The sequence below is a fragment of the Ochotona princeps genome, chromosome 9 (genome assembly GCF_030435755.1).
Source record: "Ochotona princeps isolate mOchPri1 chromosome 9, mOchPri1.hap1, whole genome shotgun sequence".
NCBI classification, from domain to species: domain Eukaryota; kingdom Metazoa; phylum Chordata; class Mammalia; order Lagomorpha; family Ochotonidae; genus Ochotona; species Ochotona princeps.
The window spans coordinates 29,129,076-29,154,133 of record NC_080840.1 but is presented as its reverse complement, the minus strand read 5'-3'; the positions used below and the strand labels follow the sequence as shown (position 1 = coordinate 29,154,133).

General features: G+C 40.2%; 1 protein-coding gene across 1 annotated transcript in view; it reads right to left on the bottom strand.

Annotated features, from left to right (window-relative positions):
* LRP12 (LDL receptor related protein 12) overlaps positions 1-24,680 on the bottom strand; it is a 69,659-nt gene extending 44,979 nt beyond the window's left edge. The window contains exon 1 of the mRNA XM_004580670.3: positions 24,245-24,680. Coding sequence (XP_004580727.2) covers positions 24,245-24,677 — 433 coding nt within the window. The 5' untranslated portion in view covers positions 24,678-24,680. The remainder of the gene's footprint in view (positions 1-24,244) is intronic.
* Between the last annotated feature and the right edge of the window lie 378 nt (positions 24,681-25,058).

Below are 25,058 nucleotides of genomic sequence, written 5' to 3'. Positions count from 1 at the left end.
GTTCTTCTATCCTCTCTATAAAATAACAACAACAACAATAATAATAAACCGTTTGCACCCTGTATCTTCATTTATCAAATTTTCCAAGAAACAACAGGGTCCAATTAAATTTTAACTCAGCCACAACCCTTCGGTTAATCACGCTAGCCTGAAAAAACGCTAGAAATCCAAATGGTCAGCAGTTTGCATCATTTTGTGAACTGAAAGCATAGGCCAACAACAACTAACACCAGGAGAGAGACAGAGAGGCCAACTATCAATGAATCATGTGGCTGCCAACGGAAGAGCACACACAGAGAAGGAAAATGAAATCTGATCAAGCCTTTACCTAAAGTAGCACGGTCCAGAACAATTTTCTAGAATGACAGCAACATTCTATAACGGCACTGTCCGTTAGAGTAGCCATTACTATGGCTCTTGATCAGTTAAAGAGGCTAGTACACCTCTGCAACAATTTTATGTTTCAACTCTCTAAACTTAAAATAGCTTATACAGTTAGTGGCACTATTGAACAGTGTTAATTCTGACTCCAATCAGCAATTTACAGGAAAGACAGTCAGAGGGACATTTTAAGTCATACTATGGAGATGTACTCAGCAAATTCCATTCTGAAAAACTCCACTAGAAAGGCAAGCTTGATACAGCAGTGCTCATTTTGCCTCAGTTACACATCAGGTCATTTTCTCATTTCTCAAAACTAGCATTGAACACTGGGTCTCTTGGATCTCTGTTATGAAAGATTAAGTGAAGTTCTTGGAGGGGAGCACAGCAGTCACTCATCTAAGACTGATGTCCTCATAAGAGGAGGAGACAACAGAGATCTCTTCCTACAAGTGTAGAAGTTGTCACGTGAAGACACTTAAGCGAGGGGGACACTACAGGCCAGGAAGAGGTACCTAAATCTTGGACTCTAAGCCTTGAGATTAGACAGAAAATAAACTGTTCCCAAGTCACCCAGCCCATGGTATGTTACTGAGGTGGTTCAAACATGCCTTTCCCAGGTCTGGCTGTACCAGGATGTCTGTGACCCCCCTGAAAACCTATGAAGAATTCAGTACACCTTTCTGGGGAAAAGCACTAATATCTAATAAATGAGTTATTACGAGTTATTAATAACTATGAGTTATTCCAAGCCAAAGGAGCCAAGGAATCCCTGGAAAACAAGACTGTGTTTTTCTGATTTATTTGATTATTGGCACAGTAGTATTTCTGTTGCTTCTTAAATGCAGCCATCCATTGTGGAGCCGTATGAACTGGCCTGAATCTAACTGTGACTTAATAGAAATCATTACTTTTAATAGAAAGACACATTCTAATTTTTAAACCACATCCTCAACAAACATTTGGAAGTTCAATACTTCTATATGTTTACATGACATGTAGCATTGCATTAGCAAGACTCTATGTCTGAACTGTCTTGGAAGTAAGAATATGGTGACAATGAAGTATTATTCAAACACTAAATGAGTAACACAAGCTCTTATCATTCAAAGGATAAATCATATCCCTTAGAGAATATGAGAAGATTTGTTTATGCATATGTAAATTTTTTTGTTCTAAAATTAGCTTGGATCACTGAGAGATCTCATGACATAAATTATAAAAGGCATTTTTAAGATTATCTGAGCTCAATGTTTCATACACATGACTCCTGTGGTTCACAGAATAAATAAGCAGGCTTGAAGACGTTAAGAATTCCAGAATGGAAGAAGAGCAGGCAATGGGAGTGGGGCTTATGATGCCTGTGCCTCACTTGGGGGTGTCTGGGATCTGAATGTTGGCTCTAGCATTTGTCCCAGTGGTTAGGATGTCTGTGCCTCACCTTGGAGTGTCCAGGGTTTGAATGCTAGCTCCAGCTCCTTCCTGACTTCAATTTTCTGTCAATGCAGATCTTAGGAGGCAGTATGGATGGATGGTTAAAGGGACACTTTGACTGCATTCCTGGCTCCTAGTTTGGTCTTGGTTCTTTACAAGCTTTTGGAGAGTATTTGGAGAATGAATGATTGGGGGAAGGAAGGTTAGAGGGCAGAATCTCACATATAAATAAGCTAAAGAAATTATATTATAAATCAATGTTTCTTCCATTGATACATACTTCACACATAATAAATCTCAGCATTTTAATATAAAAAGTCTGAAGGTGCAGCACAATAGCCTAGTGGCTAAAGTCCCAGTCTTGCATGTGCTGGGATCCTATATGGGTGCCAGTTCTAATTCTGGCAGCCCCTCCTCCCATCCAGCTCCCTGCTTGTGGCCTGGGAAAGCAGTCGAGATGGCCCAAAGCTTTGGGACTCTGCACCTGTGTGAGACCTGGATGCAGCTCCAGGCTCCTGGCTTCAGACTGGCTCAGCCTGGCCACTGGGGACGCTTGGGGAGTGAATCAACGGAAGGAAGATCTTCCTCTCTGTCTCTTCTCCTCTGTGTATATCTGACTTTCCAATAAAAATTAAAAAAAAAAAAACAAAACAACCTTTATACAGCCTGAACCTTTTAGTGTAATCAAGAAGTTATATAAATATTCCAACTGAACATTTTCATCACAATAAAAAAAATTTGCCCTCAGTTGCAAGACATTTGAATAATGTCCGCATCTTATGAATAATGTTGCTATAAATATGTGTCTATGTTTCTGCGTGGAAACATATTTTCACTTAAGAATAAACACACAGAATGGAACTTGCAGGTGGTGTCATAAATTCACCTTTCTGAAGAAATACCAATCTTATTTCCACATAGCTGTACTATTTTACAGGTCCCACCAGCAGTGAGGATTCAATTTCACCACACCCTGAACAACTTCTGCTATTGTCTACTTTTTTGTTTTAGCCATCCTACAGCAGTACAAATTGGTATGCCACTACAGTCTTGGCTTGTATTGGCCAATCAAAGTGATGCTAAGATTCTTTTCACATGTTATAGGCCATTTGCTAGGCAAACTAACCATTCAAATTTGCTCATTTTTCATTAATTGGAGTGTCCTTTTGTTGCTTTTCAACTGCCAGTTCTTTACACATTGTGGATTACGACCGGATGTGATTTGCATGTACTTACCCCCCATTTTATAATGTAACTTTCATTTTCTTGACACTATTCTTTGAAACAATGTACACACACTCACATTTGCTGATTAATTAATTTAGAGGGAGACCAATTTATTTCCCTTTTGTTTGTGCTTTGGCCACAATTAGCTTGCTGATTACATCACATCGTTTCTGGAGAGTGGCTGATGATCTGCTTTACTCGAGATGATTCAGAAAGCACTGAATCTGGTCCCTCAGTGCAGCAGACAGGCACGACAGGTCAAAACCTTTCACACTGTGGAAACTGATTAGCACTGGGAAGGGAAAGCAAGAAAATCTTAGTGATAAAAACGTTTGTTACCAGGTTTTATTAATAGTTAATCAAACTGAAAGGCAGAAAAAAAAGGGATGCTAACTTTTGAAAAAATAGCTTTGTTGAGGAATAATTTACATGTAAAAGAACCATTAGTATTCTTGACTATAAGATGCTGCACTTTCTGCCACTGTCTATACCTACAATGTCAAGATACACTTAAATAGCAGAATCATGGATTTATGACTGTTTTTGAAGGACTAAACTATTGTAATAATATAGGGGAAATCTGTGGGGAGAATCAAACGGGGAGGAAATCCCTGAGCCTATGGAACTGTATCATAAGATACATAAATTAATTAAAATAAATAAAAGGTACAGTTTGAAGAGTTGTAACGAAGGTAGACATAATCCTGGAACCGCAACTGCAATACAAAGCTTTCTGGTTTCCTTTTTTTTTTTTTTAAGATTTACTTACTTTTATCAGATATACAGACAGGAGGTGAGACAGAGAGGATGATCTTTTGTTCAATGATTCATTCCCTAAGCGGCTGCAACGGCTGGAGCTATGCTGATCTGAAGCCAGGAGCCAGAAGCCTCTTCAGCTCCTCCCACACGTGCACAGAGTCCCAAAGCTTTGGGCCTTCCTCCACTGCTTTCCCAGGCTACAAGCAGGGAGCTGGATGGGAAGCTGGATGGGAAGCTGGATGGGAAGCGGGCCACTGGGATTAGAACTGGCGCCCGTATGGGTTCCCGCTGCATTCAAGGTGAGGACTTTAGCCACTAGGTTACCGCACCAGGCCCAGCGTTCTGGTTTGCTTTTGCAGTCAACTCCCTCCCCACACTACTAAAGCCAGCCAGATGAAAATTAGTTTAACAAGCATCATTCATTGTACTGAAGTGGTGAGATTAAATCTTACTCCTAAAGTTGTAACAGATACTGTTACCTATTACCATGTTATAGATGAAGAAAAAGACCTAGAATTTCATAACTAGCCCAAGTTTTTCAGTTAGTAACTGGCAGAGGTGGACTCAAATCCAGATTTACCACATTCCAAAATTTAAAAACTGAAGGTTTGCTGGGGGAGGTGGTTGAAGTCCTGTCTGCTCTGCCTCTGATCTGGCTCCCTACTAATATGACTGGGCAAGCAGTGGAAGAGGGCCCAGGTATCTGGGCCCTTTTCACCCTTGAGAGTACAGCTGGGGTTTCAGCCTCTGGCTTTGATCTGCACTAGCTCCAGCCATGTGGCAATTTGGAAAAAGCACCAGTAGAAAGAGAACCAGTGCTTTTACATTCTTGTGCTCACTAGAGCTGTGACCCCACCCCACCCTGTCGCATTGCCTTTCAAATAGGTCAAATACATCTAACAAGCTGAAAGCTTTTATCTAAGCGCCCAGCGCGATCGTCTAGTGGCTAAAGTCCTCACCTTGAACAAACTGGGATCCCATATGGGCAACGATTCTAATCCCAGGCTCCCCGCTTCCCTTCCAGCTTCTTGCTTGTGGCCTCAGTCCAGGACTGCCCAAAGCCTTGGGACCCTGCACCTGTGTAGGAGACCCGGAAGAAGCTCCGGGCTCCTGGCTTCGGACTGGCTCAGCTTCAGGCATTGTGGCTGCTTGGGGAGTGAACCATTGGACAGAAGATCTTTCCCTGTTTCTCCTCCTCTCTGTATATCAGCCTTTTTAAATAAAAATAAATAAATCTCTTCTTTAAAAAAAAAAAAAAAAGGCTTTTATTTTGAAATATTTGAATTTTTTGGTTTCCTTTGGGAAAAATTGTTACTGTCTACATTTATATATGTGTGATTTATGCCTACTGAGCTCATTAGTGGCTAGGCTCTTTTTAAAGGAAACATACAAGATTGCAGGTGTCCAATGTCTACTATTTCCTGCTGTCTTTCAGACACTGATACCAGACTTTCTTTATTCATTTGTGTCACCCATATGGTCCCTCTTATATTCTGTGAGTCTGTTTAGTTTTTCATTAAAAAAACTACACTACTAAACATAACACAGCCAAGTTACACAAGACCGATTCCGTGCTGAGGTGAAACCTTAAAGTCTGTCAGATGATGTTAAAAAAAAAAAAAAAGACTTAAGCCCTTTCCCCAAGGTATCTCATTACATAAAGAAAAATATAACAAAATAAAAATAACCTGAAATTTGGAAAAATATATGAGAAAAGACATTAATTTTATAACACTGCTTACTAACCTCTTCCAAGATGGAAGAAACAAAGGCAGGAACGCTTGGTTTTTGGTCTTGATACATGTGTCTAATAGGCCACTTTTTATAGTATATATGGCTTTTATAATTCATATGAATGCAATATATGTACTGAAACACTACTATCTGGAAAAATACAATAAATTCTGCAGCACCACAGTTTCATTTTCTTCATAACACAATAAAAACATGACCATTGGTCAAATTTTTTCTTAATATTGTTAAAATGGTTTAATTTTATTATATTATTTATATTACTAATATAGTAAATATTAAATATTATCTCAGAGTAGCAAATCACTTTAAAATGTTCTCATACATGACATTAGATGATGAGAAGAATATGATATGGCTAGTCTTGCTTATATCACTAATGATACTATAATGTTCATGCACAGATTAACGCAAATATAGTTTTGTTATGCAGTAACAAAGAAAAATTATTTTGATGTATATTACAGTAAAAAGAAAACAGCTTTAATAAAATTCTTCAATATATGAGGAATGCAAAATTTAGATATCAACCTAGGATTTTAAGGTGTAATTTAAAAATGCATTTATTCGACAGAGTCCTCATCTTCTGTTTCACTTCTCAAACTGAAGGTGTGAGCTGGAAACGAACCCAGGCCTACCATAGAGACGGCAGGAACCCAGTGACTACAGCCTTCTCACTGCTTCCAGAGTCCGCACAGCCAGAGGCTGGAACCGGGAGCTATACACAGGTATGGAACCTGGAGACTCTGACACAGGACACGGGGCTTCAACTTCTAGCCAAAAGCCTGCCCCTTAAAGCATACTTTCAACAAGATTTATAAGAAATTCTAAAAAATCTTTTACATTGTAGATCTGCATTTTCCTGACTATCATGCACTCTTTAGTTTGCATCAAACATCCTGGCTTTTCCCTAGCTTTATTTAATTACAGAAGATGAGAGAATAATTCGCTGATTCTACTTTTAGCAGTAGCTCTGACTAGAGAACACGGAGTTGTGAATGAACGGTAAAGATCCACTGTCAGACAAAGTGTAAGTCCACCTGAGCATCCGCCGAGGAAGGCAGTGCTGTCGCCCTGGGTCCTGGCTGCAGCCACTAGCAACTCTCCGCTTCACCTTCACACCGCTCCTCTCTCCTGGCTCCTCTGTCTCAGATATTTATCAATGTGCTTCTCAGCTATTAAAACAAAAATCTTCCACTTTCCTACCATAGTCTTTCTTTCTCAGCCAATGTTTTTGAAAAGGATGTACACTCAACAAAGGAACTTCCTTATATTCCTGAATCCTCAGTTTAGCTTTTTTTTTTTTTTTTTAAGATTTGTCTTTATTGGAAAGTCAGATTTAAAGAGAAGGAGAGATGAAGAGAAAGAGCTTCCATCTACTGGTTCACTCCCCAAGTAGCAACAACGGTCAGTGCTAAGTCGATCCAAAGTCAGGAGCCAGGATCTTCTTCTGGGTCTCCCATGCAGGTGCAGGCTCCCAAGGCGTTGGGCCACCCTTGACTGCTTTCCCAGGTCACAAGCATGGAGCTGGATGAGGAATGGAGCAGCCAGGATACCAACTGGCACCCATATGGGATCCTGGGGGAGCAAGGCAAGGATTTTAGCCACTAGGCTACCATGCCAGGCCCAGCTTTTTTTAAAATATACCTAGCAAATTTCTGAAGCTCATGTTGCAAAGTTTACCTTTGACTTACCTACATTTCCTCCAAATCAGCTATAAATCCCATTTCCAGAAGCTGAAGACAATCGTGTATCTCTAAGGAACAGTGTTATGGTTTTGATTAATCTGGATGCTTAGTACTGCTGTATAATCTCTTAATAAAGCTTTATTCAACTCTATCTCCAATTCCTTTGAAGACTGTATCAGCCTTTGCTTACTCTCTTCAAGACTCCAAACAACCCAGCCAACCAATACTCGTAGTAAGTTATATCCCTTGCCAACTATTGAGACATCTTCAGCCACAATACCCTTTGTCTTTCTAGAAACTCTTTTCAATTCATGTAGTGAAAGACTCAGCTCCACCAAATGAATACCTCTCAAACATCTACCCCTGTGCTGCACCCTTTCAGAAGTATAACTTTTTGACTCTCAGAACCCAATGAGTATTTATCTCGCATCAGTCATTGCAGTAGATGCTTCTCATATTTACTAATTTTTACAGTATCCCTACAAAATATTCATTTTATATGCAGAGAAACTGAAACTTTCTAAAGAAGTATTTTTGCTCAACTCCACATTAGTTTTAAAGGGCACTGTTATCTAGCTCAGAACCCATAATCTTAAATAACTAAGAGAAGCTAACATGCTATACTATGTCAGACGGTGGCTTAAGCAATTTCTATGCCTCAGTACATTTAACCTTCAAAACTACTCTATGAAGGAGCAGCTATTATTATTTCTATCCTAAAGATGGGGCTTTAACTGCTATGATATGGTTTTGCCTACCATTACTTCAGTGTCTCAAAACTCATTATGTGCAAGACTGAGCTCCTTTTATCCACCTTCAGTCTGCTCCTCCGATGTTCCTTATCACCTTGATGAATGATTACCTCATAGCTGTCCAAGCAGAAACCAGAAGTCATTCTGTATTTCTTCTTCACCATTCTTCCCTGGAAGTACATAAGTTCTCTTCATTCTTTTTCATTTCTTTCCAACCCTCTTGCCATATCCTTATTTCATGTCCCTGGTAATTCTCTGTCACACTGAATGCAAGTTCTACAAGGACAGAAGCCCAGATTGGTGCCTAATTATTAGATAATTATGAATAAGTATGAATGTATGAATAAGTAGATTATCTTTCAAGTTTGCTCCTGCTTTTGTAGTCCTCTGATACTTTGCCTTCCTTTCTCATGAATTATCTCATGCACTGCAACACTACGAGATCTTTTTCAAAAGCTCATCTGATATTCATTTCATAAAACTGTAAGTGGTTCAATACCTAGCACAACAGCCTCTAAGGCCCATGATAATCTGGCTTTTATCTGTCTCTTTATGTTCACTTAAGCTACCCCTTCCCGTCTTCTACCACACACACACACACAATTCTGACATCGGTACTGTTAAATGTTCTCTCTGCCTGACACAGTCAAGTACACTACCACCAGTTACTCTGTTGTAACCCAACCCAAGAAACCCATCTCAATCCAGAGATGGAGGTAACTTAGAGGTTCTCCTTGATGTTCCCACAGTACACAGCATTAGTAGTGAACTATGACCATCAAAGTTCTCATCACCTTTTGAGTCAAGGTCACACTGCCTGTCCCACCACACCAAATTCTGAGTGCCTTAAGGTTAAACAAAGTTGCACTCCCTTGCCAACTTTCTTTCTACTTCTCTCATTTCTTTTCTTCTTCAGGTTTTTGTTGTCATTGTTGTTGGTTGGTTGTCATTGTTGTTGGTTGTTGTCATTGTTGTTGGTTGGTGGGTTTTTTGCTGTTGTTGTTGGTTTTGTTTGTTTATTTTGACTTTCTCCCTCCTGGCTATTTCACAATTTTACAGGAATAATCCCGAGTTTCTGACATAGTGAGATCTCAGTAAATATCTACTGATTTAATGCATCAAAGTTAATAGATTTTGAAATAAGACATGAGGAATTTGTGTAATTAACAATCTGACTTCATGTTATGCAACTTGTCAGGAGTATAAACTAGGAAAAAAGACAGAAATGTATTTGAGGGAGATAGTCATTCTTTCCTTAGTGAACACAGGTAGACAGGCACGAGGGGAGATAGTTTAGACCCAAGTATTCACTTTGAGCATAGGCTTTACATTACTGAGTCTCATCACTGCCCTTCTTTCAAAATGCAAAAGATTTGATAAATAATGACTCCAAGCTCTTGTGCTTACAGCTTTAGGCTGTGAGGCCCTCTGCTCTGCATCAGCCTTAGCAGTTTGTTGGAGAAGGGCATGCTACAAGTTGGAAACATATTTTCACCATTTCTGATCTTTGCCAATTCTGGGATTTGAGTAGATTAAGCCTATGAATATAATAACCTTATGTAAAGAATTCTTTCTTTCTCAGTGAATACATAGCTTTATGCTACTGCAACTCACTACATAATTATCTACTTACTCATAAAAACCTTAAAATCGCAGTTTTGCAGCTTTTCCTGTCAACTTGGCATGATGCTATATAAGTAGCATATGCAAAATTGAAGACTATCCTTTTTCACATAAACGTTTTAAATTATTCCAACATAAATATATCTACCTCTGTTATCCAGGCTATGTTTGTCCAAATAAAGGGCAGAAAAATATTAAAGCAACTGAAATATATCTATTGGTATATTATGCATTTTCATAGGTTTTTTAAATTACTTTCTTAAATATTTGAAATAGGCATTGCCGTGCTTACAAAGAGAACAAAACTTTAGAAACACAACCACCCACAGTGAATGACTTGCTCAAGGTGACATAACCAAGAAACAGAATATATAAACTTCAAGTTTGACTTATGATAAAGATAACACATTTAATTTCTTCACAGTACCTTCCAAAATATAAGCAGGCCAAATTTTGGCTATTAATTTTATCACTTATGAAACACTTTCATAATTTATATATTTTCATCTTAAATAACCGCAAGGGTAACTGACATTCCTTTCCTAAGGTCTAGGAAATTGAGATGCAGCAATTAAATTGACAGGACTAAACATCAAAGCTACCCAGGAGTTAAATCAAGTGCTGAAACACCAGGGTCTTCTCCACCAAGACAAGAACATATGGATTCTTCCTTGACAGATGCCCCTGTTAATGATGCCAAGATGCAATGAATGGAAGGAATCCAAGGGTGTGCTCATATCAACAAACAAACCAAGGGATTAGAAAAATTTTAAAACATATAGATTGTGTTGTTAGTCACTGTCATAAGCAAAACATAGGCAATACTAAAATGTACTACAGTTAACATAAGACAGCAAGGACTTAATAGAAAGCATCTAAGTCTTAATTATGAAAGTTCAACTCTGACTGCTTTTGCTACACTTTTCTTTAAATTCATTAAAAATAAATGCCACATATAATTTTACCTCCATTTACTTTAACATACATCTTTAAAAACACATTCTCTATCTATCTATAATGCTATTACTTTAACTCATAATCATGAGTTCTTGATTGTCTTGTAAATGTCTTTTCGATTTCCTCACTTAAAGAAGTTAAACATTTCATTTGGTTAATGTGTTCAAGCCCTCCCTTTAACCTATGGTGATAACTCTCATTTGCCATACCACCACGTTGCTACACAATCAGATCAGCTGTCCTAAAACAAGGCTTCTATTCTATGATGTGACTTCCTTTGGACTCATTTAACTTTATTCATCTACTTCAGGGGTTGGCAAACTTTTTTCTATAGAAGAAGGAAATAGTATTAGGAAATAGGTTTGGGTCATATGACCCTTGCTACTCCACATGGTCATTGAAGCACAAAAGGAACCACAGATAATGTGTAAACAAAATAAGACGGCTGTGTTTCAATCAAATGTTATTTAAAATAGTAATAATAAAGTAGGCAATACACTGGATTTGACTGAAAGGTCATAATTTGCCAACTCATGCCAGAAAACTTTGATTTCATATAGGTGCAATATTATTGAATAGTTTGTGCCATACATCTTGCATGCATCAGACCATCTATATATATCCTGCTCTTCTTGTCTCAGATTTGGGAAGCCTATCTCCTCCATCAAGAAATTTACACATGACCACATGTGTGATGGTTCCATTCACTGAGGATTACAGCTAAACCAATCACTGAGGATTATAGCTGAATAAATTATTTCATGGGGGTGCAGGCAAAAATGATATTCTAACCCTATCATTTTCCTCACATTCATTGACTCAAATTATTCAAAGAACTTTCCCACAAAAAAATAATGCTATTTACTCATCTTGAAAAAGAATTCATACAGAAAAAGGGAAGCTAATGCTTAGTTCGTTATCATTGCTTATTTTCAGAGAATGAAATTAGTACCCTATTTGTTCCCAGTGATACCCAGTAATTAGCTGTTGTTTTACTGGATATGTACTTGTAGTATGTGCACACACAGGAGTGTGTGTGTGTGTGTGTGTGTTTTAATTACAAGACTCCCTCTGTGAACCAAGGAATATTTTACATATTTAGTGCATTTCCACCAAGTCTTCACTACTCTACTTGAGAGAGAGAAATCCAAAGATATTGTCCACTTACTGACTCACTTCAACTGCCCAGAAGCTGGTTACTCAATCTCGATCTCCACATGGTATACCTGGCAAGAACCCAATTACTTAAGCCACCACCTGCGGCCTCCCCTCCCATGGTACACATTAGCAGTAAGCTGGAATCCGGAAGGAAGCTGGGACTTGAACCAAGGTACTCAGGGGTCCGACCTTGTCTCAACCACTGCACCAAATAGTTACTCCATTTTAGGCAACTCCATTTTGATGCTCAAGTTCTCGCATCCTTGACTAATGCACATCCCCTTATATTGACCATGTCTTTCTAGAATGAACTATTGCTGTAGCTTCCTTGTTTTCTGTTACAACAGAATTTTCAGGCTCATCTTTTATATTTTCTGCCCCAACCTGGATCCTGTTTCAGTGAGGAATGATATGCAAAGTTCATCATTACGGTCACTGGATTTGAACTTTGGTACTCAATATGGGATATGAACATCCCAAGCAGCATCTTAACTACTGGGTTAAATACTCATCCCCATTTTGAAAACAAATCAAATGAATATAGATAAAACACAAAAGCAATAACTACTACATGGTGAGCATTCAACAAAAATTTAGCGCTTTTATTGAAACCTTTGAAAATACTCCACACTTTGACCCAACAATTCTACTTCTATGACTGAATCAATGAAATTATTACAATATACATAACTGCGAACAAAACTGTAAAAATTAAATATCTAATGTTCATCATTCATTTATTAAAAATTATGTGAAGATGGCCAAGATTTGTCAAATAATACAAATAAATCTATCAACAAAAGTTCACCATTTCTACTAATCTAGTATTGATGCTCATTTTCTTGTGCTCTAATTGCTATTTTAATGTCTCTATTAAAAATTTAACATCTGATAGAACAGTTTTATTTTTACATATTTACTAAAATGATAGGTGGCATTTATCTGCATTTCTTGACTGCCTTTGAAATTAATTGTTGTTTCTACTTATATTAGTCATTTGATTATGGTGCCTGTAAAATTATCTTTGTTCACAGACTGAGGAAGGAAATTATCACCTGATGTAATAAAATATTGACATAAATTATTTAACAGCCTAACAACAGACTTTCAAGTAGGCAGCGTATTATATAGTAACTCAGCACCTTACCATTTAGAAATCTCAATTAATAGCAAACCAAAATTAATTCAGAAAACATTTATGATCTAGCATCTTTGATTCATCTATCAGCAATTCCACATGCACATGAATTCTAGCAATGAACTGAGTCAATGTATCAGGGATTAATCAGCTTGCTCATGAGCTGCAGTGAGTACAGGCAGATCTCTAAGCGAAACTGCAAAGAACTAGTATAATATATTGTATAAAATGGTTAAAATTGCAAATTCATAGCCATGCTATATATATATATATATGTTTAAATACTTGTTCTGCCTTCTACCAATTATGAGATTCTGGTGCAATTTTGTTATTTATAAAGTGGAAGTATTAACATTATTTAGTCTGATAGCACTGCTGTAAATAAATGTTTCTACACTACACACACACGTGCGCAAACACACACACACACACACACACACACACACACACACACACACACAGTCATAAGATCTGAATCCCTAAAATGCACATTTTAAATCCTTACCCCTAAAGTGAACATGTGAATAGGCACCTTCTCATGAGGGGATTGGCTCATGACAGCTCTGTTATCATGAATAACGTTAAATAACCTTACAAATGAGACACCAGAGAGCTAGCCAGTCCATTCTGCCATGGAAGGACACAGCTAGAAGGCACTACCTATGACTCAGAAAGTGGGCCCTCACCCCACAGCAAAGCTGCCAGTTCCTCAATCTTAGACTTCTCAGCCTCCATCCCATAAAAATAAAATGTGCTATAAGCCATCTAGTTCACAGTCTGCCGCTATAGCAGACCCAGGGACTGACAGACACCCGGGAACACACCCTGGCCCATAGTAACTTCTATGTAGGTGTTTGGTATTCAGAGAATGAGTTTATTATATCAGTTTCTCCTTGCTTCCTGATGCTACATATAGTGTAACTTGGTATTCAAATACTACACCATACTGTAACTATTTCAAAATATTTGTATTTTACAATGTTAGTGAGCAAGGCACGATTTCCTAAAAAGTACTCTTCATGACACTCTAGACACAATTACATTTCTAAAAGAGGCAAAGTAAGAGAAAAACAATAAACATACTTCTAAATCATACACTAGTCTACAGAAGCAGGTTTCTAACCAGAGTTGCTCAAATATGAAACAAAGCATCTGGGATGTTGTTAAGGAAAAGTCCTATTCAGCAACTGGGGCAGGGCCTGAGACTCAGCCCTTCTAACAAGCTCCCAAGTGCTTCCAGAAGAGCACCTTGAACTCCAAAGATCTAGAGTTTACCAAGTAGCTTCAGAGGTTCTGGATTCACATGACTCTAAAATTAATTGTTAATGTGCATTTTCAAAGGACCAATAGCTAATTTGAAATACCAAACTGCCACTAATGAAGAAAAATACCTGGAAATAGACAGTGTAGACAAAACACAATTTAGAAGTCAATTACAGAACAGAAAAGAAGGATATAAAAGTCTAGGAGACAAAAACAAAGTCAGATTAGGTAGTCTAGACAAAAGAATTAGAAGGATAAAAGGACATTTAAACAACTGTGTATATGTGTGTATGCATGCACTTCCACAATGTATGTATGAGAATATGCATTCACAGACATATGTAGTCATGCATGCATACATGTGTTTTAGGAAATAGCAGTATTTAAGGATAAAATGGCGCATCAAACACCAAACAGTAATAATGATTAGAGATACATATTACAGATCCAATTGGTGAAAACTAAAAACTCTAACTATAAAAAGAAAATTGCAAGAACAAAAATCGCAACATGAAAGTTCAAGCTGATAAAGTAACACATGCAGAATTCTGAAAAAAAAATTTTGCAACCTAAAATTCTATATCCAGTCATACCACTCTAAGTGTGAGGGAAAAATAGAGACATTTTCAGTATATTTACCTAAGAATTTATACAGCTCATATATTCTTGGGGGTTGGGTAGGGAGGGGAGAATATGGGTCAAGAATATGCTCCAGGAAAGTAAAATTCAACCTGATTAAAGATTTCAAGAAAGATGACACAGGATCCCTGCTCCCCAAATAAATAAAACAGTGAGGGCAGTGGAGGAGAGGATCTATAAATAATCAAAATACAGAATGGAGTTGCAAATTTTTATTGGAATTTTTTTAGGCATTCTAACACCTTTTTTCCTTTGTGCTAATATGTGAAATTTCAATTATGGATAAAACACTGTTAAGTTCCCACTTATCCTCCCAACTTCGACTATAATACAATGCTTAAATACAATTATTTAAAAAGTGATTATAAATAAAGATTTCTACTCTTGCCATTTTTATCAACTTTACTGGAGTTTTAAGTGAAAGCAATTATTCAAGAGGAAAAAATATCCATCCAGATCAGAAGAACTGCCTTTGTTTGCAAGCATGCTAAGATCTTGTATATAAAAATCCTAAGGAATTAAAAAAAAAAACTATTAGAGCTAATAAACAGGTTCAGAAAGCTCACAAAAATAAGAAAAAAATGTATTCCTATGTTCTAACAATGACAATTTGAATACCAAAATAAAATTAAATTTACAACAGTACGAAAAAAAAAGAAACACAGAAGTAGGCATTCAACATGGAAGTCAAGAGCCCCACTTACAATGCCTAACATCCCATACCACCACACTTAGTCTAGGTCCGGGCTCAGCCTACTGCTAATGCTGATTCCAATAGGGCATCCCAGTCACCAAAGTGCAGGACCTGGATTGTCAATTCTTGGCTCCTGGGTTTGGTCTCGCCTAGCCAGTATGGGCATTTGGGTAGAGATAGTAGTAAAAGCGTCTCTTCCTGTTTCTCAAATAATAAAAAATTTTAAAATATTTTTTTAGAAAAGAATGAAATGTATTGTAACAGTGAGCGGCACAGTCACCTGTGAGCCATAATTCCACATTGCCCCCAGTCTGTATCTCTGCTGCTACACTTCAAACATCCCTCACCAAATTGCCCTACCGGCTCAGTGCATTCTCTGTCAAATCGCAGCTGTATCTTCCCCTATCTCCAGAAACTGACAAACTGATCCTAACACTCAAGGAATATAGAACAAAGTAACCTTGTAAACAAAGAATTGGAGGATTCACGCATCCTGACCTCAAAAACTCTAACAAAGCTACAAAGACTGTGTATTCCCCATAGAGTGCTGGGTGCCAAGTCCAGGACCCATTCCCAAGTCCACCTTCCTTATAATTCACACCTGGGGAGGCAGCAGATGACGGCTCAAATGATCAGCCCCCAATCACCTCTGTTGGAGACCCAGATTAAGCTCCTGGATCCTAGCTGTACCACCAATTGCTGCAGGCAGTGGAGGAGCAAACTAGCAGATGGCATATTTCTGTCTCTGTCTCCTTGCCTGCCATCAAAAATACAATACGTAAATAATAAAAATAAGTCTACATTGAAGTAACATTTAACAACCACTAGGATGGCAAGTGGTGGAGAAAATAGAACTTTCACACATTCTAGTAGGATGTAAAACAATGCAGCACATGGAAACAATTTGGTGGTTTTCTCATAAAGGTAAACATACAGTTGGCACATGAATTAGCAATTCCACTCATATATACATATAGATAGATATATAAAGCACAAATTATTGAAACTACATACACAAAAATAGTATTCAAATATTAATAGCAGCATTATTCACAACTGTCAAAAAGCAGAAACTTTAAATGTCTATCAATTAATGAATTAATAAATTTTAGCCTATATAGACAATGGTAATTTTTTGGCTAAAAAAAGAAATGTTTTCACTCATATTTAAAAAATGGATAAACTGCACACACTATCTGGTTAGATTCAAAAAGCCAAACATAAAATGCTCCATGAGAATATTCCAGAAAATATTCCGGAATTAAATAGTAGTAATGATTACACAACACTGTCAATATGTTTAAAATAACAGAACTATATACTTCAGAAAGCTGAAATTCAATGTATTAACTACAAAAACTTGGTTTATTCTGAGAATGAAAGACTAAATATTTGGAAATCCAATCAAACCGTTTCTATAAGTATTAACAGTTCAAAAAAGAAAATAATATGACATTAGGAGACGCAGAAAAAGCATTTTTCAAAATAATATAACATCTATTCACAATTTCAGCACATACTCCACCACAGCCATTCACCACTCAGAGTCCAGACAAATGTGATAGCCAGAACTTGAACATGACCCTTCCAACTGAACTAAACAACCTTGTCTCTAAAGGTAATTGGGTCAGTTACTCCATTATAGTCACAAAGGTTATTATGCATAGCTACTAGAACATTTAAAGCCCATACATGGCTGACATTTAAGAGTCACGGCATATTTCTGAGACACTGTTAAGATGGCACTGTGCTTTGAGGACACAGGAAGGCAGCTAGTATCTAAAGGAAAGCTGAAAGACAAGCAGGAGTTAGCCTAGTAAAGGAAGTTGTAGAGGAAGGAAGATCAAAAACAGCAGAGGGAGCAGTATGTGTTCAGTCCAGCAGGCAGGAGAAACAACATTTGTAAGGCACTACTAGCACAGTGTGCGGCACAGGGAAGAGCAGCAGTTAAGGGAAAGGACAAGAGACAAGGCAGAAAGTTAAGAGGAGTTCAGGAAGGCTCTGATTCACATTTAGATTGTAAGAACAGGGAACTCCTACTGGGTTTTAAGTAAGAAAGTTACATAATCAGATTCATACTTTAAAGTCATTCTGGCTGCTGCTGCTATGTGATCTGATCAAACCACAGCAAGACTAGAGCCAACAGTAAGTGAAGGCTATTACAATGTTAACCAAAACCAGGCCTCTACTTGAGAATAGCAGTAGAGATACAAATCTTAGTCAAAATCACTACTCTCGAAGCTTCAACTGCTTTTAACAACGACAACAAAAATCTACTTCACAATTATTTTGAGAATAATGCCATTTTTAAACAAATGCACTCTGTATTCAAACAACTAGCAAATAGTTTTAGTGTCATTAGAATGGCTAATAATTCCAAGAATCTGAATAGATCAAACACAAAGATTCATCTTCTGTTTTCTCCAAGACAGGGTTTTTAGACCTAAATAATACTTTTACTATGAATGACATTCAGTCATACTTAAGACTCACTAGCTTCTTCATGTTTGAAAAGTAAATTTAAACCACTAAACAGTCTACTATGATTCATTCAATCCTAATTTTCAAAGATTAGCACCATTTTTCATTTCTCAAAATCTGAAATGTATCTATCAAGTTAGTTTCATTCAATGCTGAAATCAGTGTAAAATAATTTTACTTCTTTACCAGAGGTAACAGTAAGAAAGTTATCATTTATTGCATTGATACGTTCCTCTTTCCTCTGTCTACAGCAATATTCTCTTCTAGCAAAAAGGTGACCCACACTCTTCCATCTTCATTATTATATCTTGGTCCACACTCCAGTGTCTTTTTTTTTTTTTTTTTAATTATTATTGGAAAGCCAGATATACAGAGAGGAGGAGAGACAGAGAGGAAGATCTTCCATCCGATGATTCACTCCCCAAGTGAGCCGCAACGGGCCGGTACGCGCCGATCCAATGCCGGGAACCAGGAACCTCTTCGGGTTTCCCACGCGGGTGCAGGGTCCCAATGCATTGGGCCGTCCTCGACTGCTTTCCCAGGCCACAAGCAGGGAGCTGGATGGGAAGTGGAGCTGCCGGGATTAGAACCGGCGTCCATATGGGATCCCGGGGCTTTCAAGGCGAGGACTTTAGCTGCTAGGCCAAGCCGCCGGGCACTCCAGTGTCTTTCAAATAGATTACAGCCAAAATCTCTTCTGAACAAACACTCCATTTCTACTATCTCATAGTAATACCTTACACAGTAGTGAAAAGTACAGAAATTGGCTGTTTCAACACATAGATCAACAGTACATTACTTAAACTCATTACATAAGTTTACTTAAAACACAAACTAAAACTCTTTGGTTTTAAAGCCCTCAGCCCCAGCCTATCACTCTATCTCACTGTTTTCCTTGAAAAGCACTAAGCTGGGCTCCAGCTACAGATTTTATTTATTCTTCTGCACACACTCTCACATCATTTCTCTCCTGATTTTCTCATCCAGTGTTCCCACAGGTAAAGCTTTCCTCACAATTGGTAACATGTTTCCTATCTGTTAGGTCTTAAAATGTTCCCTAACAAGGAAGTCTTCTAGTTACATTGTGACTGTTATTCACTATCTCTGCCCTTTCTTTGTTTCTGATAGAGCACTTGTTACAACTTAGTGGCTAGACTGAAAGTTTCAAGAGGACAGAGACTATTAGGCTGTTGTACCTAATCCCTTACCACACATAATTAAGCCCTCAAAATCTGATTCTTGAATAAATTAATGACTGAAAAGAGCATTTGGCTGTAATCTCTACTACTTCCTAATGGTTTGATCTTAAATAATTCACTTCTCTCAGCTTCAATGTTCTCTTCTGTAAAATAAATAAATATTTATAGAATTGCTAAATGAGACCTATTAAAGATTAACTGGCAATGAAAAATGACCAAAAAAACCCCATAATTTAACAAATGCTATAAAATGCATTTGCCAATCATTACTTAGTTCCCCTCTCTCCTTGAGGATGGACAATGAGAATTCTCTAAACTAGTTCTATTGTGAAATAATGCACAGTTCACACCTACTTAAAACAAAAGGACTTACATGGCATGCCCCAGAACTAGCAGATGAGTAACCTGAATTAACAGGGTCTAATTCAAAATCTTAGCAAACAGGAACAACAACAAAAAAGTGCATCTTTAGGGGCAGTGAAAAGAAAAGGAGAAATAGAAGAAAAAACAACCTAAAAACTTGAGTTTACCAATTTAACTGCAATTCCCAAACATAGTTCACATTTAAATTTTTATTTATTTGAAAGGAAGGGAGGGAGAGAGGAATTCTCCATATGCTGGTTCATTCACCAAATGCCCACACATCCTGGTAGTGCTGGGCCAGGCAGAAGCCAGCAACCAAGAACTCCACAGTCTCCTCTCACACAGGTGGCAGAAACTCAAACACTTGGGTTATCATCTGTTACCCCTCAGGTGCATTAGCAGGAAGCTAGATGGAAAGGGAGAGAGGAACAAATCCCAAGGTCTCTGAGATGCAGGTACCCAGTGGCTTAATGTGCTCAGCCACCATCAGCGCCACAGTTCCTACACTTAGAACAGCCTTCACTAATCTATCAGGAAACAAGAACTGGATTCTAAACGGCTGACATTCTACAATTTTGAAATCAAGCTATTTTCTATTTATTTAAATCTATGTAAATTCACATATTTAATATACCTGATGTCCTTTTATATCCATTCTTTTCATTTTACATATAATAAGTGTAAAATATAAAAAGTCCAAAAAAGGTCTCCTTGTTCCTCTAGTTTCTTGATAAGCTTTACATTTCCTAACCACTAATGGCAACTCTTAATGTTTGCCTAATCTCCCTATTATGCTTTTTTAAAGAGATTTTATTTTCCAGGAACCCATTGAATTATTTACCATTTATCATTCAAATCTGCTTCTACTTGTCCACCTTCTGGAATATAGCTACCCAAGTGAAAGCAGTCTTTTAAAAACCTCTGCCCAACCACCACCTATTAACTTCATATTCTCCTCAGGATTCAGATACAACTTAGATTGTCAACCTAAGGAAGGGTTTATGTTCAGCAACTAATTCAGTTTTATTCAACCTATTTCATGTAATTAAGTTTGATTTTTTTAGGAGTAAATGATGCTGGTTTGGATTTTCTTTCTTCATGCTCCAGTTATTTCTACAACCTTTCTAAAACTGGAACTCCTAGTATATCAAAGTGGAAATTTACAAAGTACTGTTGATTGTTCCATAAAAATTCATGGGAAAAGATCTATCCATTAAATATAAAGTGCAAGAGTAAAAAAAAAGAGTATTTTATGCTTACAACATCTAGAACAGTACTGTGCACAGTAAAGACTCTTGGTTGCAATAAGCCAAGTTTCAACTTAAAAATACATTTTTTTCACAGGTCAGGTGGTACCTACCAGGAACAATTCTTACTGCTGCTACTCAGTGTCCTGGCAGCAAGTAACCCAACCATGTGCACTTGTGAGGGTAACTGTAAAACGATATACCAACACAATCAACATTCTCAGGTAACATTTTTGGCTTCATCCAGGGCAATGTTTTTCAAAGAACTGTGATCTATTAGTGGGCCACAATTAATCTGAATCCAGATCAGCAAAGGAAGAAAGGAAAGGTGAGAGGGAGAGAGAATAAATAGAAGAGAATGGATCTGAGGTTAGCAGGGGTATCATTTCATGAACTTTGTTTTATTTTTCAGGTATCTCCTGAAAGCAATGCCAAATGTACTTTAAGGATAGATGTATGTACAATTAGAAAACACTGATCTGAGAGACAAATGGAAGCCAAAAGGAAAAAGCAACAAAAACGCTTCAATCACCTACTCTTGGCTTTGGAGGCAGGCAAGACTAACAGTTTCTCCTGACCAGAAGGCAGCAGTCTCAACACTCCCTTGTGAGAAATGAAGATGCATTTTTTCACCTCCTTGTGGGTCTAGGATAACGTGTAGCACGCCTCACACCTGCAGCTGTTAATGTTCTCATCCCTTCAAACTCCTAAAGGCAGAGGTCACCCTTTTACTTCCTCCTGCTTGGTAGGCACAGTCAGTGCAGCTAAGATGCCACAGGCCCCTGAGAGATATTTGTTGATCTTTGAACAACCACTTCTGGAAAATATTAAGTGTATTTTAATTCCACAAATTAGAGTTTTTAAGTAAGACTTTGACATTTAAAAAAGAAACCTGGAAGTCTGATGTATAAAACAGAACTTAGAATAATGTGTGACCGCACAACAGAGTCCACTAAAAAATGGCCATATGGAGAATATAAACACTCAATTTTTTTCTCAAAAGACATACAGAATGTTTCACAGACTCAGGCACAACTGGAGCCATTTAACGCCACAGTTAATAGGTAACAGTAACTTTGTACAGAATCACTGGAATTCCATGAATGCTGGCCATTAGACCTGTATTTCTTCATTGGGTCTTCGTTCAGAGTTACTCTATACAGTTGTTTCAACAGTGTTTTCCTATTATTTTTAAAGCCACTTGAAAAAAAAGCACTTATTGACAGTTCTGAATCTGTTCTAAGAGATTCAGAGATGTTTATGTCTCAGGGTGTATCTACAGATCGCAAACACTATATATTCAAGCTACTCAAATCCCACTCTTGCTATGCTAGCACCCCACTACCACCACCATTGTTACAGCTGCCTCCCTCACACAAACACTGCCAGGAGGACTGAGGAGGACAACATGCACCCATCAGGAGCATCTCCCCGCCTGCAGGCTGAATGGTTCTTTCACTCTCTGCTATTGATAACAGTGTACTGTTCGGCTTGGCTCACCACCTCCTTGTTGTAGCTTGATAAATCAACCTTTGGCATAATCAACAGATAGTCTTATAATCTGAGTTCACACTGTCAGAAAAAGGAATTTCAGTCTTTGCATTTTAAGTTTCTTGCTGAACAAATTCCAAAATGATAAATACCTACAAGAAAGTGACTTTGCATACAAACACTAAAGAATGCACCAAAACCAATCACTGGGTTCACAGCCTCTTACACCTACAGGCAACAACATGCTTTACTGACCACAGAAGCATTAATGAAAACACAAATGCCCAACTATTTGCCTGTTTCTAACTGCACACCACAGAAATGTATTTCTGGTTAACAGTGGCAGACAAAGCTGGCAATCCCTAACCCCTCTAGATTCTAAAGCTACCTTTTACTTTCTTCTCTCTCCTGGGTCATTGCATCAAGCCTAGAGCAAAACCATCCCCAAACTTCAGGATAGGAGAAACAATACAATGGCTTATTGCTCTCTGGTTGAAGACCCAAACCCACAAGTCATCAGGCAAGATGGGACCACAGCCACTTGATGCAACTAACAATCAAAAGTCACAACTGAATTTCCTGGTTACACAACGGCACACTATTGGCAATGACCACATCAAGAGTGAATCAAACCACTTCCTTCACCCCCCCAAAAAATAACAACACAGTGATCAGGTAAGGGAGCAACACAAGCTGAGCCACAACCTCTCGGCTGTTGGCACATATGACTTAAATTCACTAACTTCTTCACTTACTGTAGCTTCTTGGGTTTTACCAGCTACCATCACGTTTAGTTTCACAGATAAATGCATTCAAAAGAGGTAATTGCTCCCGAATGACACGTTGGCTGAAGCCCCATCACCACTAGACGATCAGTGTTTGTGGCAAATGACTCAGAGTTCCTCAGAAGTATGACCCACCAAAGAATGCTAATTAGTCGCTGCTGGCAAAATCTAAGCAACACTCCATACAGAAAGGGTTAACTTTGTTCTCAGAAACACCTATTCCACGCGTTTAACCTAGAGATGCAATTCACATCTCTTGGGCAATGGATGCGCGACCAACAGATCCCACTGTGTGCTCGGTCTGACCCAGAGAGCAGCGTCGCGCTCAGGACTCCAGCAGAAGTCTCCAGCCCTCTGGGAACCTGAAAGAACTATCTTTAATCTGATCACAGACTGCAAGAGGGCCAGCAACGGGGACGACAGGAGCGGGCGACGATGGATGAATTGGAACTGGCAGCTGAACCAGGAGTCCAGGCAGACATGCGCGCCCCAAGAGAAGAGACCAAGATGGATCTGGAAACTATTTCCAGGCCTTCTCCTGCGTGCTGCTCCCGTGGAAAGGACAGGATCCTGCAAGCCCAGGATGCACATAGAATGCTGGCCCCAGGCAGAACGCTGTGGTGCTGGGGTGCGCTTGCAGGGAGCTGGGGGGCAGGGAGACCGGGGTGGGGGCACCCGCGTGGTGGCAGAGTGCAGAGAACTTCCAGAGCTGAGAGAAGCCGGAGGGGCGGGGGTGGCAGTCCTGTCCCGGGTAGCTGGGGGTGACCTCCCCTTGTTCCCCATACAGTCACGCAGCTCTGTGTGTGTGTGAATAGAGAAGCGGGGTTGGGAGTGCTGGGGCCCTCCAAGCCCAGGACTGAGGTGCGCCCGCTACCCCCTCGTTCCTCCGACGCCCCCAGTCCGGACCCCAGGCCGGCTTCAGCGCCCCGCGGGTCTGGAGGTGGACCGGTGCGCTCGAAGCATCTGGGTGCAGGGACAGCCCGCCCGCCGCATCCAGCCCCTTGCCGGCTCTTTGTCCCGCCGGCGGCCAGGGTCGGCTCCCCACCCCGCTCCACACCGCCCCCTCCCCGAATCTCTCGCGGAAACCCCAGCCCCCCACACCGTCCCGGAGGCCTTGGGGGGCCCGGGAGAGGGGACGGTCGCCCCAGCTTTGTTCGGTCAGCGGGGCTAGGGGCTGGCGGGGTGGGGGGGGAGGAGGGACGTAGCCACTTACCGCACATCCCAGCGAGGCAGAGCAGGAGCAACGCCGACCTCCACCGCGGAGACTCTTCTGTGCCCCAGCGACGGGCCATCCCCACGGCCGATGGAGGGAGCGAGGAGGAGACGGAGGAGGAGGAGCACGGGCCAGACGCCGCCGAGCCCCCGGCTGCTCCCTGCGCTCTCCGCGGCGGCGGCGGGAGGCGGCAGGGGGAGGGGAGGGGCCGCCGCCGCCGCCCGCGCTGCCTCCCGCTTCCCTCAGCCCCGGCGGCGGCGCGACGGCCCCGGCGCGGGCCTGGGGCCAGCCCGGGCACCGGGGCAGGGGCAGGCGGCGCGCCCGGCGGCGCGAGGCGAGCGGAGGGCCGAGTCGGGGGCCGCGGCCTCGCGCCGCCCAGGAGCGCCGGCGCCTCCACCCGCCACCGGGAGCCCCAGCCGGCCCTCGCGCTCATCTGTGCGCTCGGCAATCCCCTGGCCCGCCTGCTCGGGTTCCCGCCCCGCGCGCCGTTAGACTTTCCCAGTCTCCGGCGCCTGGAGCCCGAGGAGCCAGGCAGCGCCAATCGATGCGCGAGCGCGCGAACGCGGCCGGTGGACTCCGGAGCGGTGGCGGTGGTGCGCGGGGAGGGAGGCCGCAGTCGGAATCCCACGGGAAGGCGGCCCTGTGGGCTGAGGGGTTACGGATGACTTAAGAGGGTCAGGGAGATGGGGGTGTAGAGGGGAAAAACAGTGAACGGTCAGAGGCCGAGAACTTGAGACGTCTTGCTTTTAAGAAGGGGTCCGCTGGGGGAGAGCGGCGGGGGCTCGCGGTTGGGTCTGTGAGGACGCGGGCTGGG